Below are 15,535 nucleotides of genomic sequence, written 5' to 3'. Positions count from 1 at the left end.
TGTTAATTTGTTATCCTTCTCTGAAATAATTATGGCGTTTTCGTTCATTGGAGACAAGCCGTTTGTTAAGTTGATCAATAATTTTCAATTTTTTATCTTTAAGTTCTTTCTTTTCTTCATCGTTTTCCAAGGTGATTCTGGCTTTTTCCTTCTTGAACGCAGCTAGCCTTCGGTTAAGATGGCCAAAAGCCGTCGACTTTTCTTTACTGAGTTTGTTTAACTCTTGGTCCTTCTCAGAAATTATTCTGGCGCTTTCGGACATGAATGTATTGAGCTGAATCTCAAGCTTGTCAATAAGACTCGAAGTTTCATCCTTCAGACTTTTAAACTCCAGCTCGCTGGTTTTAAAGCGAGAAATTTCGGCTTCCAAAGTGTCTACTTGAAACCTTACACCCTTCAAGTCCGTGCTCTTTGTTTCCAACTCAGTCTGGAGAGTGTTGTTCTCTCTCTCCAAAGCTTTCAATTCCTTCTTCAAGACACTGATCTGAGCCAAGAGTTTCACATTCTCATCACTGTTTTTTTCAATGATCTCCTCCAAAGTTTTGTTCTCCTTGTCTCCGTCCTCAACCCACTGTTGAAGTTCCTCTACTATTTCGGAATGTTCCTTTTCAAGCTGTTTAAGTTCCTGCTTATGGCCCTTCTCACAACTTAGAACTATGGTTTCTACATCGCTTTTGAAAGTTTGACCTTTTTTCAAAGCGTCAACCTCGCGTCTTAACAGCTGTTCTCGATAGTTGCACATATCCAGAGATCCCCTCAATAGTTCCACTTCCTCGCGTAAATAAGCGTAATCGCTTCCAGAGACCTCCCCTTGACCAACGACATCATCCCGGTGGTCACTTTGTAGCTTACAGTCAGAACTCAACTTCACTAACTGAACGGATTTATCTTGCGCCTTGGGTGTTTCTGTAGATGGTTCTTTCTCATCCTTGGAGACCTGTTTTTAAGAGAATTTCAATCAGTCAATCAATCAATCAATCAATCAATCAATCAATCAATCAATCAATCAATCAATCATTGTCTACTATTTTTCTTGATCTTAAATCTGGGGAAGGCGAACATTGCAAACTTAAGACCAAGAATCAAAGACAAGTAAGTATGGCAAACACAGATATAGGAACATCTGGATTTATAATATACAGCAATTTACTGAGGGTGGGTAGGAGGAGGGTTTAGATTCTCTACTAGGGACTTGTGGGGTGAATGGTCTTACGTGTTGAAAAGCGAGTTACTGGAATGCCTATATTCATAAATACGGTGAATACCAATATAAATGTACAGCCGTTACTTATTATGTTAACCGCGTGGAGAAGCATTGATAAAGCTGTTTGCTAATAGAATTGTGTCTTCTATGCATAACTTAAGTACGCAGTACACTAGAATTAACTAGCTACGAAGAAACGAAAAAGAAATAATACTAAAGCTGCCCCCCAAAAGGTTTTTTATTATCCTCACAACCAACCCACCCTCTACCGAGAGTTCCTCTTTCCTCTGTGATAGTATTATTCGATTAGTTTATCATTATAAGAAATACAAGGGCCAATCCTGTATCACACACAGTATTCCTCATTCTATTAATTTGTTCAGTGCTTTTTTTCGTTAATTCTGGCAAGGGTAAGGGACTCTTTGGAGGCTGAAATTACAACTGATTCCCTAGCATGAATTTGAAGATGGGGCTAAACTCGACAACACTCACTTCCACGAATTCATGGGCGGTCGATGCCAGAAGTGTTTCTTAAATTATATCCTTGTTGTTTTTCATGTGATAAATGCTCTGAAACTCATAAAGTACAACTCTGAATGGATTGTAAACTTTTCAGCAAGATCTAGAAGCATAAATTGTGTGTTATCTACCTGTTTCATATTTAACAGCCTGACTTTTCTTATAAGCATTCTTCGATTTGCTGGCGTTGATTCTTTGCCAGGCTCAGGATTGCTATGCCTAGCAGTGGTTGGACGATTGGAAGTATGGACAATCCTCATTCTTGCCTGTTTTCCTTGTGTTTCTCGTAAGTTTATACCTGTTAAGGTTAAAATAGTTCGTATAGTTTGATGAGTGATAATTAAATCAAAACCCTGAAAGTTGATAAATTTCGCCAAGAAGTTCACACTACTTTTTAATGTGTACCAAGTATGAGCCGAATTCGAAGTAACGACAGGCGCAACTCCGCGAAAAATGCTTAAAAGTGTTTAAAATCTTCGCTGAAATACAAGAAAAATATTACCATACTACGGCAGTACCTGATTCTCTTCCTATAGGTCTTTTCCCGGTTGCAGCCATCACCCTCTTAGGGAGTTTATCCCTGGCAGTCTTGCTGTTTGTTCGAGGAACCAAGATCGGAATCCGGGATGGAGGCTTGTTTTCAATCGGCTTTTCTGCGGAATCCCTCAGAATGCGCTGGTTTTTATCGGCTTCGTCTTTAGATGAGGAACTTTTCCCGCTGTTGTTGTTCAAACGAATCACTTTACGGACTGGTATTTTGGATTTTTGTTGGACTGAAGAGAGGCGATCTTTGTCACCTTCAAACTCTCGGCTACTGGATGCCATCGCGTTTTATAACTGTGGTTTTTGACACCAGGCTTAAAACAACAACTTCCTCTAAACTGCTCCTGTGTTTTGTTGTTTGGTTTTGTTCTACTTTGCGAATTTTCTCTTCGGTTTGAGCGTGAAAAATATCACAATTCTCTTGCCACGAATCTCAATGCTGACCGCACCGATAGCTGATGCAAATGATTGAGTTTTGTCTCAGATCCATGGAAACCGTCTTCGATCGTTTCGTCATAAACAACCTGTAGCAGGTCTTACTTGCTCGATTGCTCGCGCACAGCATAGCGCTCCACAGATGTTGAGAAAATTCACTTGAAACTAAGTCTAGTTTTTTTAATTTGTGAACTTTGAATGAATCTCTAAATAATTAAAGTGCAACTCGATGGAGGAATTATCTTAAGTTAGGCTCAATTAATTCACAATTTGCTAATTAAACTATTAAAAGCAGACTCACCTAGTTTGAAAGTAAACATGCCTCTGGTTGTTATAGTGTGGATATTTTCAAACATAATGGACAACTTGCCAAAGATCAGAAGCCATACGTTTTGATGGTATTGAAGCTGTTTTTCTTGTTTTGTGTTGCTGGATGGGAGATGAGTTTACGCTTGAATGAAGTGAGGAAGTCCTCATGGCTAATTTCTTCATGTGGTCGACAAGAACGTGAAAGCAAGCACTAAAGCCTCAATCCAAGTTTAAAAGCCATTTAGGAAAATAACAACGGCTAGTTGCTTTGGCCAGAAAGGCCAGAAAGTTTGTTGCAAAGATACAAGCCGGGTTTCTCACATTGTAGATGTAGATTTGAGGTAATGTCGAATTTTACTTTTGGTTATCGATCCAAATTCATTTTCAAGCCAACTGAAGGTCGGTCGCGTACGTAACTGTGCTGTCAATCATGCTGTCTGGCAAAGTCTGGCGCGCAATCGCTGTTCGGGAACGCGACCGGACCGGCAGCCATTCTCGTCCCCAGAGCCTCCGTTTCTTTTGGTCACGTGGTCGGAGAAACGGAGGGCTCTGGTAGCAGCCATAACCGGATGTCCGTAAATCACGGACATCCGGTAACGCATGCGTAATTTTGGCCTGTATATCTGCTCATGCTCAGAAACTGATCCTGAGGGAGGGGAGAGAGGAATAGAGAGTATTCTTCAGATGTAAACAGATCGGAACGCTGACATGTGTTTTCACTTCGCTGAAGTTAGGTGATTTAGAGTTAAAAAGAGAGTAGAAAGCGGCCTTAAATGCCGTCGCCGCTTCAAACACGATTGCCAGCGTGTGTAATATTTTACCAACGGGTTTCGCGGTGCATTTTGTGGTGGACCGTCCAGAAAAATTCAGGAATCGATAGCTGTGTTCTTGTTGTTTCTTCTCTTCATATTCGATAAAAAGGAGAAGTTTAAAGAGCGAGGTGCAGTTGTGAAAGCTTTCAAGCAAAGTAATCAGGATACGGCATGTATTACGTCTATCGATGACACGGTAAAATTTGTTTATGGACACACGGAAGCGTTTGTGGAAATCAGCCGTGGAAATTACATCACTGACCAGAGGATTTAAATATAAGCCGTGCTGATAGATGAAGGGAAAATTTTTTAATGGTAAGAACTATTTACTTCCTGGTTATTTACATAGGTTTGTAAGCTGCAGTAGAATAAAAATCTGTTGAACTCAGAAGAGTTTTGTTGTATTGGAGTTTTGCTCATGTTTCCTTGCAAGGAATGTAATAAAGGTGCTCACTTTCATAGGATCTTTCATGTCCTCATTTTTTCAAGTAACCCCATTCTGTTCTATTTTTTTTACAAAAAAGGGTCTTACACAATCAACAGATCATTAAACTGTCAAATTAAATCAATCGATCAACTTTTATTGTGCATTATTTACAGAATTAATTTACATCAGTATTATAATTAAATAAATATGAGAAGAGAAATCTATTTTGCATATGGCTATGGAAAGAATAAAAAAATATGTGTGTGGTAACCAGGGTATAGGGTAGCAATTGGCCTTTTGAAGTGGTTACAACCATGTTAAGAAAAACGCCAAGAAAAAAATAAAAGTCCTATGCCAGTTGTTATTGAGTGGTTATATATGTGTGCTGGGGGCTTCCATAATGGCTCTGCAGCAATTTTAATTAGCTTATCTGGAACATCTAATGATGGTTTTTGTACATTCAGGCTTGAGAAAAGCCTGTAGACATTACAAAACTAGATATAGGGCTATTCCACCATTTTGTCCCCCGTCCCCCACTGCTTTTGTCGATGTAATTGTTTTTGTTCATTTTATACCTTTCAACCGGCTTATATAAAGCTTAATCTTTTGGGTGCTTTCAACAACAACAACAACACCAATTTATTTCAGTATTCCCATATGAGTACATGGTGTTACCAAAAATATAATACAGCTAAAATGATGTAACTATAACATTAGTATCTGGCATTGGTATACATGTGGAGGTTCCTGATGTGAAGAGAGTGATTCATATTGGTGTGCCTCAGTGTACATTAAGGAAGATTTTTTTTTAGGAAACTGCATGAACAAAATGAATGGGAAACAATGCAATGACATTGTTCTTTTACAATTCATGTTACTTCATGGTAACAAGGCTCTTCAGCCTGTTATACAACCATGTGCAACAACAAATCTCAATGTATACTTTCTACGTCTTGTGGTTGATCAGAACATCAGCCACATAGCTTTACTATCAACAATGGTTCTTTCTCCATCTCCTTTTTTTTCAGTAGTATTTATTGAACTGCAAGAGCAACATTCCCATTTGAATTATCCATAAATGGTCATCCTTCAAGGAATTTATGTAGCACTATTATGGTCTGAAAATTAACAAAGAATAGTAAATAATGGCAGGAAATAAATTATCTTTCAAAGGCTAACAAAAAGATTATGATATTTTTCTTATGGGGATATTAATGTAACTCTGTACACCTTTAATGTTTGATTTGTTTTTAGTAGAGATAATTCCCACATTACATTTGGAAACCCACTAGTCCTGATGATTCGTTATCAGTTATACATGTATAAATAATTGTCTCTTATATTTGTTCACAGTTATTTGCATGGATGATAAATTATTGTTATTTACTGATTAATGTTATTGTGATGGAATAAAGTTTTGCTAGTTGCAGTTGCTTCCTAACTAAAATGGGGAGAGAGGAAAGGGCCTCAAATTTCAGCTATGGTTATCTATGGTTATTTACCTTTACACATCATTTCCACAAGTAAATTATAAAAAAATAATAATAAATTTGGGTGAAGGCTCTAAAGCAAACTAAACTCTTGCCTGACCACAAAAGGTTTGTTTGTGTTTTTTGGGGGGAGACTATAGGGGAGGTCTCAATAATAAAGAGAGGGGAGCTAAAAAAAAAGATATTATATATATCTATAACAGCAGAAGCTTCTTAACAGATAGTAAAAGATACATACATAACAGTATGTGGAAGAAACAAACCAAACTTCATGTTCAGACCATTTGCTACAGCATCCAGGTACGTAGCAGAGTATTATAACACGGACCTTTGACTCATTTTGGCAATTTAATATCAATACATTTTGGACTGCTAGAATCTGATCTCCTTGATCTTTCAGAGAGAGAAAAACACACTCACCTTCGCATTTCCAGTGCCACATTTGCTTAGCAAGAGTGATATTTCTTCGTCTTTTCACCTGGCTCTAAGTTTCCTTTTGAGCTTTTCATAAAGGAAGACAAACGTTTCTTAAAACCCACTGCCGATTCGAACTTAATTTTATGATTTCTTGGGGTATGGTCAGCAACAAAGTAATTGTTGTATTAGCTGGTTGATTCTCCGAGTTCTAAACGTTTCTTCCCACCTTCTCCGCTGCTACAACAAAGGACGATGATTACGATCGTGAATGACATCGTTGCAGGCGACGTACTCCTTTGGTTACGTGGAAACTTTAACGATTCCTTCGGATCGATCGGGAAAGGTCACCATTTGTTTTTTCGTAAAGCGCGCCTGTGTCAACTGAGCGAAGGTGCCGCCTCCGGGCCGGAAGTAAAATGGAATGCGTAGAGCTTTGTAATTTTCATTTCTGCTGCACATTCATTTTTTGTCAGCCAATGAAAAAATTCGAATTTTTGGGTGCGTCAAGAGCTACTCGTCAACGGCATTTTAAGACGAGTAGCACTGGGGACGAGAATGACCGGCAGCAGGGACCGATAGAGTCTTTCGAATCTTACCAAGGAGGTTGCAAAAATGTAAAAAAAAAAAAAAAAAAACTTCCTCTTAGGGAAAGTGTAAGAAAACAAGCCTTTATAGACAGCAGGAAATATTTCCTGCATGCTTAGAAGACATTGTGTGGTAACAAGCGTTCAGGGAAAAATGGTCAAAGACATGGTGTTGATGGTAGCGAGGTAATAACTACCTAGCTGGTTTTTGCTTTCCATATCCGGCCATCGCGGGGTCTATACCATGAGGACCGAGCTACCAAGAACTCACTTATCAGTGGCTTAAATATGACCTAGTACAAATTTGTTCTTTTGATGGCGAGCTGAGGATAAAATCTTAGTGGCTGAAATGCGTAGGGTAGTCAAATAGTAACGAAACATGAATTAAAAAATCTTAAGTGTTCGCCCCATAACTTCAACTGATCCAGATCGTTTTACTTAGAAATGTGACGAAAGTTCAGAAAGTTGAAATAAAGTCACCTTGTTATAGCACCTCCGGTGGGGCACTGTCTTTGTTTTACTTCAAAGCAATCAAAGGGGCTTGCAAAGAAAGTAACAATGTACTCTTTGATTTACCCCTGAAACTGTACACAGAAGAGCGCTCCTGCATATGCACTTGTTAAAAAGGTGTTAGCCATCCTGGAGGGTTGGTTTTTGTGGAGGCAGGGAAACAGAAAAAAAAACCCCTCAGAACAAGAACGAGAAGCAACAACCAAGCGTCACTTAATCCACTAATGATGGAGGGTTCAGGGTTTACACTCGGGTCTCTCTCCTCCGCAGAGACTCAAATGGGTTTTTCGGGCGGGGAGAATCCGTTAAACGATATGAGTGCGAGGTAGGCCAGGGTTACGTGAAGGGCAATTGCGCCTACACTCATCTCGCACACTGGCTTTCTATAACGAACGTTTCCAACCTTTGCGGAAGAGAGAACACTTGTGTCACATTGATGGGAATCAAGCGCTGTCACCATAGTGCACTCTTTCTGTTTCATTACGTAATAACATTGCAATGCCTGGGCGGACCTGCGCGACCTCTACTGACTATGCTAGTAGGTATAAACACAAGTCAAACGTTTCACAAAGGGACTCAAACAGATCCTTTTGAATTCGCAGGATGTTTTCGCCTGCCTTAACGACTCCTCACTAAGGCTTGGTGGGTACCAGATTAAAGAAAAAGTGAAAAAAAATTGTGAAAAAAATATTTGCATCCACGGACATCTTTGAATATTTTTTGAGGAAGGAGATATAAATAACAGTGAGAAGGGGAAAGTACAAAGTGTTTCAGACATGGATTTAGCGGACTGAACCAGCGTGTTTGAGCATTAAGTTATATTAATTTCATTGCGCACGGACAGTAAATAACTAAATCAACCTCTTAAAGCATAGCGGGGGGCGAAAGTTAGCACCTTATTGACTTTTCCAAGCATACTGAAAAAAAGCTGTCTTGCACTGATCGATTCAGGCAGTGCTTTTTTTATTCATTTGCACAGCAGTGTGACAGGGAATTTCCTGTAAAATCATGATAGTCGGTTATTTAATTTTTTGTGGGGTGAGATCTTTCTTCCCTTTTTCCTACAATCGAGTAATCCCTTTAAATTCCTTCTAAATCGAGTGCATTGCAAAGTGTATATTATTGGATTTGCGCAAGAATTGACGACAATAAAAATGCGACAAACGACTAAACTCAAGATTAACATACGTCTGCCTAAGACAAGAGCCAAAAGGGTTCGCAAATAATAGGGCGCCCAGCAAACTGTGAACACCATCGTGATAGCGAAAGACACTTTCGTCAGTTTATCGCGAGAGTTCATCAGGGCAAGTCTTGGCTTTCTGTGAAGTTGATTGTCGCACCAGAGTTTGTAAACTAGCCTTCCGTAAAGACAGTACATAAAGCAGTTAGGAACAAAAAACAGCAAAAGAACCACCAGAGCGTCGTAGATTCGTCCAAACTCCGCCATGCCATCATTTTGCACAAAGCCACAGTCGACAATGTTCTCGGAGACGTCTATTTTCTTCAGAAATACGACAATTGGGCTGACGAAAACGAGGGCGACTATCCAGATGATTTGTACAATTTTGCGGTGTCTTTTCAAATCGCGCAATCGAACCCTTGCGCGCACGGGTTTAACCACTGCGCCGTGTCTTTCCATAGCGATTGCAGCCAGAGTAAACACGGAAACTCCACAGCCGAGATAAACAACTCCACCTGTGATTTTACAGTAGAAATCATTGATGGCAGTACCAGCGAAGTGGAAAGCCAGGTTGCAGATCGAAACTACAGTCCCAAACAAGAGGTCCGCCATGGCGAGGTTGAAAAGCAAGAAGTCGGAGAACTGCCGCGCCGCCTTCATTTTTAAGAAGATAACTACAACAAAAGAATTTCCAACAAGATTCACAGGCAACAAAACCATAAGAGTATAACGAACGGATACCAGTAAATAACTGATGGCTAAGGCCATTTTTTCGACCAGATTTTTTCCCCTTTGTTGTGCTCAAGATACCAGAACTAATCGAAGTCAAGTCTCGAAAAATATTAATTTCAAGTGAGAATTTGATTGTTATTGTATATACCTTACATGGATAATATTTGTTCATGAAGACGTCATTTCATCCATTTAATATTTGTCTAGAATGATAGGTTGTCGGTCGATTTTAGGAAACTTGCAATCAGATCTTAGTATTTTTCAATTACTTAATGCTTACCATTATGTAAATTGTCAGGTTTGGGATTTGCCAACTTTCATTTTGTCAATAAACTGTGCGCCGTGAGAAAGGATGAAATTATTTTTCAAGAGCTAATGGTAGTTTTCCGTTGATAGTTTAATGAGGCGTTTTTTTTCGCCTCTCATACTCTGTCTATAATTTAATTAATCGGTGCAGAAGACAAAGATTGGGAAGAAGCTAATTAATTGTTTCAAAAGTGCAACAAGAAACTGTCTGAAAATTTAAATTTCTTACCAAAGAGTTGACTACAACATAATTTCAGAGAAATGTTTATTTGTAAGTACATTCGTACATGATTTATGAGCGGTGCCTTATCGATATCATTTGAGCTATCCTGGATAATGAAAAAAACTTGAAATATAAACTCACTCCAATAATGATAATAATTGTAATAAGAATTTCGTTGCGTAAAAGCGTAGTATTTCCTATTTTGGTGCCCTCGTCCAAAAAAAGTAATGTTTATTTTCGGTCCGATGTCAGATTAACTGTAGAATGAAGCCACATTTGGACTATTTTCATCACAATACAATCATATAACACTTAAGATTCATTTATTTATGTCATGGACTTTTTCTTCTGTAAGGTAATTCATTAGTAGTACCTTTTTTTGAAAGTAAATTGTATGTTTTATAAATTTTTACTGTCAATGGCTATATGTAGGATAGTGATATTAATCAAGGAAATCTTGGACGTAGAACATATTGAAGGCGGTGTTGTTTACTACTGATGGCCTTTAACGACAGAAAATTAAATGAAGGAAGAAAATGGCATTTCTGTTGAAAGGAGATGATTATCATGATTATAGTGGCCGGTTCCGTTGATTTGCGTGAAGATGTGGTAAGCGTTGGGTTTTACGAGGGTCTGAGGGGACTTCTAGGTGTAAACGGGTCGGGGAACGCGTCGCAACATTGAATCAAACCCCTCAAGGATGACACCAATCTGGGCGAGCTTTATTTGACCCCATATGATAAGACACCACTTTAAAAGGGACTTGACATCCTTTGTTTGTCACGTCCGGCCTCGAGTGCAAGCCTAAAATACACCTTGAAAGATAAAAATAGTGCGACCCAAGTCCATGATTTACACCCTAAAGGGAGAACACGAGCAAAGCAACAGCAAACTTTTCACGTGGGAGTGCCCCTCCGCATTCAAGGTGAGATATATGCGATTTGTCAACCCGCACGATGAGGAAATGTTTATTTCTGGAGTCAATCAGTGGAATCCAGACGCAAGCAATTCAAAAATAAACATCGGACTTTCAGTTAGAAGTCGTTTCACCTCGTCTTCTAACTCGAAAATTAAAACTTCAAGAAGTCAATGACCCGTCTATATAACGAACAGGAGCGTAGCCTGCATATACACACGTACGTACGTGCGTAAGTCCGGAAATTCAGAAAAAATAAACATATTTAGATATAGATTTCTTTTTGGTTTAATTAGATTCGCTGGTTGACGGCTCGCTGGTGGCTCGCGCCTTTAGCGCGCGCTTTGTACGTGTGTACTCCACATTCTGAAAAATGCGCTTTACTCCCCAGACGAACTTTATTTCTCGGATGTTTTATGGTTTCGTATAAAGACAGTCGAGAACTATTAGGCCATGTAAGCCCTTAGTTCGTCCCAGTAAGCATATTGGATTCCTTTTAGACGCACTAAATCAGATCGTTGGTGTCTTGGTCTGTCTTATGATCTTGTCCCCAGTGACAGGCGCATAACTGTTTGACCGCAAAGAGGCTGAAACCGCGAATTGCCAAAATTGACCGTGGGAGATTGAGCCTAGCCTTATCTGCTTTTCAAAATGGCTTCCACGATATGAATAGACAAGTATCAAATGTATCACTCAATCTCTGTTCAAATCACGGTATGCAGACACTTTGTGGGCTAAGATCCTACCAGGTTGAATAGCTGGACAACTCTGTGGAAACTACACAACGAAAAAACTGTGAGCTTAGACTTATAATTTTGGGCATGGATAAATATGCAATCGCTTGAAGCATTTGTCGAGACAGGTTTGTTTTTCTATTCATTTAAGCGTGAAGTCTCTTACAGGGTTGGGCCTTATGTAGAGATTCAGTTGACCTTCGACTCTTTCTCTGTGTTATTTCTAGTGCGTTAAGTGTGGCGGGGTTTAATTGCTGTCATGATATTGATTAATAGTGCCGAAGAAGGAAAATTAATATTTTCAGTTGTTTATAAATCAAATAAGTGCGCCTCGCTGAGATTAGTGCATGTTTAGCCTCTGCAAATAATTGAATTTGTCTATAAAAATTGTTTCTCGGTAGATCGTAATCCCGCCAGCTGATTGCACGAAGGCAAACCAGGAAGATGATATTTTCGGCAGCGGAAAGTGCAAACTTCTTAAACTGCACTGCCAGTTGTTATTTCTAAAGGTGATACTTAACTCACTAGACAACCTGTAGCCATCACACAGAATAAAACTAGCAATTTTTGGCTGAATATGGATAACAACAGCAACATCAGCAGCACCTTGCCATCAACCACAGTATCTCCATCTGCTGGCAATGACCAGGGTGGATTAGTGTTTGTTGTCCTGTCTTGTTTGTGTGCCAGCCTGTGGGTTATCTACATCACTTTCTATCATTCCCGTGTATTGGGCTACATTCTTACACGACTGATCAATTTCAAGTACATTGAAAATGGACAATACTTCAAGATTGGTAAGTTTAAAAATAAATAAATAAAATATAAATAATTTTATTTAAGTGTCAAATGTATTTAGCACTGTTGCACTAACTGGGGACACTGTAAATAAATAAAAAATATTTCAAATAGAACATAAATGATTCAGAATCCCAGTTGGTGGGAGGCCAATCAGTTGGCTATTTACACAATGGTGTTGAGGAGTTGAACTTGGGACTGCCGAGAACAAATCCAGATAGTGGTAGGGTGTCAAGAATTTGAACCAGGGACCTCCAGATTTCAAATGCAGTGCCCTAAACGACTCAGCCATACCACCTCCACTCTACTCAACGAGACTGTGAGCTTGAGGTTTCTGTTGACTATCAAATCTATCAAAGAGTTGAAGAAACTAAGAGCGAGTTGTCTTACCATGTTAGTTTATACCATTAACACACCAACTTATTTATTTTAAACAGAATAAAATTTTGCTAAAAGTGAATTATTGACCCATGGTTTTCAAGCTGTAGGCTCCAAGGCAAAAAAGTGTATGTGTGCAGCTGGACTCACCCTACAGACAAACCCCTACCCTGTACCAGACTGATTTGTTTTCAATTTTGTTTTCATTTTGTTGTGGTAAATGTTAACTAGGAAACCATTTCTGATACTGACTCCCTTAAGATTCTTAAAATTGGTGCTGAGCTCCCATCAAAAGTCATTCTGCACCAAAAAACAATCTGCACCACGTTTCGATGAGAGAAAAGTTTTTTTCAGGGTTTCCAGAATTCACGTGATGACCAATATAATAGGATCCCAATACTAGTTAGATGCTTGGCAAGAGTTTTAATTTAATGTAACAATGTAAAAACTACCATTAAAATTTATTTTGTGATTCAACAGGCTCCTTTTCCTTCTCCATATTATCTGGAAAGATCATGTTTAGGGATGTTGTCTATGTGACTCAAGATCTCAGTTTCAGGTGGGTAAAGCATTTTCCATTTTTTTTTCATGTAATGTTTTCATTTTCATTTTCATTTTATTACATTTACATCACAAGTATTGCTCTATTTTTAAAGTCAATTTGTTAGAAACCATATGGTACAAGTCTTCCTATCTATGAAAAGGATGTAAGAATAGAAATCTCCTAACCTGAATCAATAGCCATGTTTATCATATGTCATCTTTTAGCCTGAACTATTTTCCATTGGGCTAGCACATCTAACTTTCAAACTCTTTGTTAATCCACTGGCTAGTATTTTACTGCTACTGCTGTATTGATTAAACAAGGACACATATCGCTTGTAAACACTGTAGCCTCAATCAACAGCTGAAGAGCTGGTACATATAAGTTTTAAGTATAAATCTACCAGCATTCTATCACGAATGCTGTTGTTTTATTGGCTATGCTACTTACTGTCTATTCTGTTGTATCTAATGTGTAGCCTAGCAGTGTGCAGTTGTTAACAAAATGGTGGCTGCTTCTTTACTATTTCGAAGTGTCTGTCAAGAGGATTTAGATAAATTTTGTTGATTGACTAGTAGATTTATACATTAAACAATAAGATTATTCACTCGTGATTTCTATGTGTAATAGTTAATCAGGGAATTGTATCTAAGTCTAGCCAATTTTAGCAGGATTACAGCCTCTTTCACACTATTAATGTAAGTTTATAACATGTATTGTCATTATGATTTTGTGATTAGGGTTACTGATGGCATAGCAATCTTCAAGTATTGGATGCCCTATAAACCAGCATTGTCGCAGAAGCCTTACCAACCTGTACCATCAGATATAGGTTTGTATAGCAGATCTAGATCATGTGTTTCTGTAGTACTTATCTAAGCGATTAAAGCTACTGCAATAACATGGCATTGTAGCTCAAGGACTTATTATTTCTTACATGTAAGCTTTTTTAATTACCAACTGGAAGATTTATTTGTTGTTATAATTTTCTGGTACAGAATTTTCCTAGATAGTTCCAAATTTATACACAGTGCTGAAATCACAGAAGTCAAAACGATTAAAATTTCAACAAAGATTTCCCCTTAACTCTATAAATTCTACCCTAAATTCTCTTGGGAGACCAAGTTGGAGTCACACTTAAGTATCAATAGAATACAAGGAATCCCCCTTATTTTGCAGTTCTTCCCTCATACGAAGTCATAAATTTGTTAATAAATAACCCAAAATAAATCCGAGAAGCTGGGAGCTGAGAGACAGGCCACCTTAATGGTTACATGTACATGTAAGTGCACTCCAGACTCTGCGTTGGGCATTCCAGGCTTGAGCCTTGGTTGGAGTATTGTGATGTTGCAAGACACTTTAATATCACAGTGTTGCTCTTCACACAGGCAGGGCTGCATATAACAGTTGGTCATCGGACGACCAAAATTTGCTCTTGTCCAACGAAATCCCAACTGTTTTTGTTGTAGATCATTTTGCAGTAAGGATGAATAAAAATCTACCTTGAGTAAATCTGATGTTCAACCACAATTTGTTTTGTCTGACCAAGATGGTGTCTTAGTAGGACATATGTCTTTTCAAGAGAAAAAAATTATTTACAGCCCTACACAGGTGTATTTAGGACTAGCATCCTATCTGGGGATTGTGGGAGGGGGAAGTACATGTAGTCTTACCCCTTGTCAAGTGCTGCGTACACTTAGGAAACCATGGATAAATTCTGGCCTGATGGGCCACTAGGCTCCAATGCAGACTTATACATGTATTTACCTTTACCAGCTTTTATATGCTGTGCTTCATCATGTACACTGTATTTCCTCTATGCTGTAATCAGGAAATTCATTAAGTAACAGAGTTTGTAATGTTAGCATAGTAGATTATACATCTGTTTATTTATTTATTTATTTTTTAACAGAGGTTGATGCAAAGCAACGCCTTATTGTGTGGTTAAATGGCTTAGAATACCATGTCTATAACAGGTTAGAACAAAACACTAAATGCATTTCATCTGATGACAAGTTTTGTATATAATATACAATATATACAATATAATTTGTGCATTGTTTTAAATTTCTGCTTTTGTGAATGCCATGTGTTGAGACATTACTAAATGTCTGTATTTCATTTTCAATGACAAACCAAAGGCGATGTAAACTAACAATTTGAAATAATTAAAAGAGCAGAAAATCAATTTGGAATCAAAATGCAACAAATAATCAGCTACAATCTTGGTCAATTTAGCTGAAAAATTAAGGCCACCTACATGTATCCCTACAATGGTGTGGTTTGGCTTTAATGTGAGTTCATCATTGATTAGCTGGGGAGTTGTGGTTTTATTTCCTTATTTTATTCTGACCAAGATTGTAGCACAGATCAAGGCAGATTCAAGCGTTTAGGAAGTCACCATCTCTAATCTCGTTACCAGATGTATGATAACAGTATAAATACTTAGCTACTTCTCGTGTGTCATGTTTCAG

The 15,535-nt window shown here is 38.3% G+C and overlaps 2 protein-coding genes across 2 annotated transcripts in view; one reads left to right on the top strand and one right to left on the bottom strand.

The window, feature by feature from the left end:
* Positions 1 to 1,070: 1,070 nt before the first annotated feature.
* LOC145498733 (bridge-like lipid transfer protein family member 1) overlaps positions 1,071 to 15,535 on the top strand; it is a 68,921-nt gene continuing 54,456 nt past the window's right edge. Inside the window, exons 1-6 of the mRNA XM_081478659.1 lie at positions 1,071 to 1,092; positions 11,162 to 11,402; positions 11,743 to 12,138; positions 12,998 to 13,076; positions 13,802 to 13,893; positions 14,974 to 15,037. Of these exons, the coding sequence (XP_081334785.1) occupies positions 11,919 to 12,138; positions 12,998 to 13,076; positions 13,802 to 13,893; positions 14,974 to 15,037 (455 nt within the window). The 5' untranslated portion in view covers positions 1,071 to 1,092; positions 11,162 to 11,402; positions 11,743 to 11,918. The remainder of the gene's footprint in view (positions 1,093 to 11,161; positions 11,403 to 11,742; positions 12,139 to 12,997; positions 13,077 to 13,801; positions 13,894 to 14,973; positions 15,038 to 15,535) is intronic.
* LOC145498752 (QRFP-like peptide receptor) lies at positions 8,139 to 9,237 on the bottom strand. The gene has a single exon (XM_081478684.1). The coding sequence runs from the start codon at positions 9,196 to 9,198 to the stop codon at positions 8,257 to 8,259; it is 942 nt and encodes a 313-aa protein (XP_081334810.1). The 5' UTR covers positions 9,199 to 9,237; the 3' UTR covers positions 8,139 to 8,256.

Source organism: Orbicella franksi, chromosome 9, assembly GCF_964199315.1.
Source record: "Orbicella franksi chromosome 9, jaOrbFran1.1, whole genome shotgun sequence".
Classification (NCBI taxonomy): Eukaryota; Metazoa; Cnidaria; class Anthozoa; order Scleractinia; family Merulinidae; genus Orbicella; species Orbicella franksi.
This window is presented reverse-complemented; position numbering and strand designations above follow the sequence as displayed.

Excerpts from the sequence above, each read along its gene's own strand:
- LOC145498752 (XM_081478684.1), bottom strand. The coding sequence starts at position 9,198 with ATGGCCTTAGCCATCAGTTATTTACTGGTATCCGTTCGTTATACTCTT.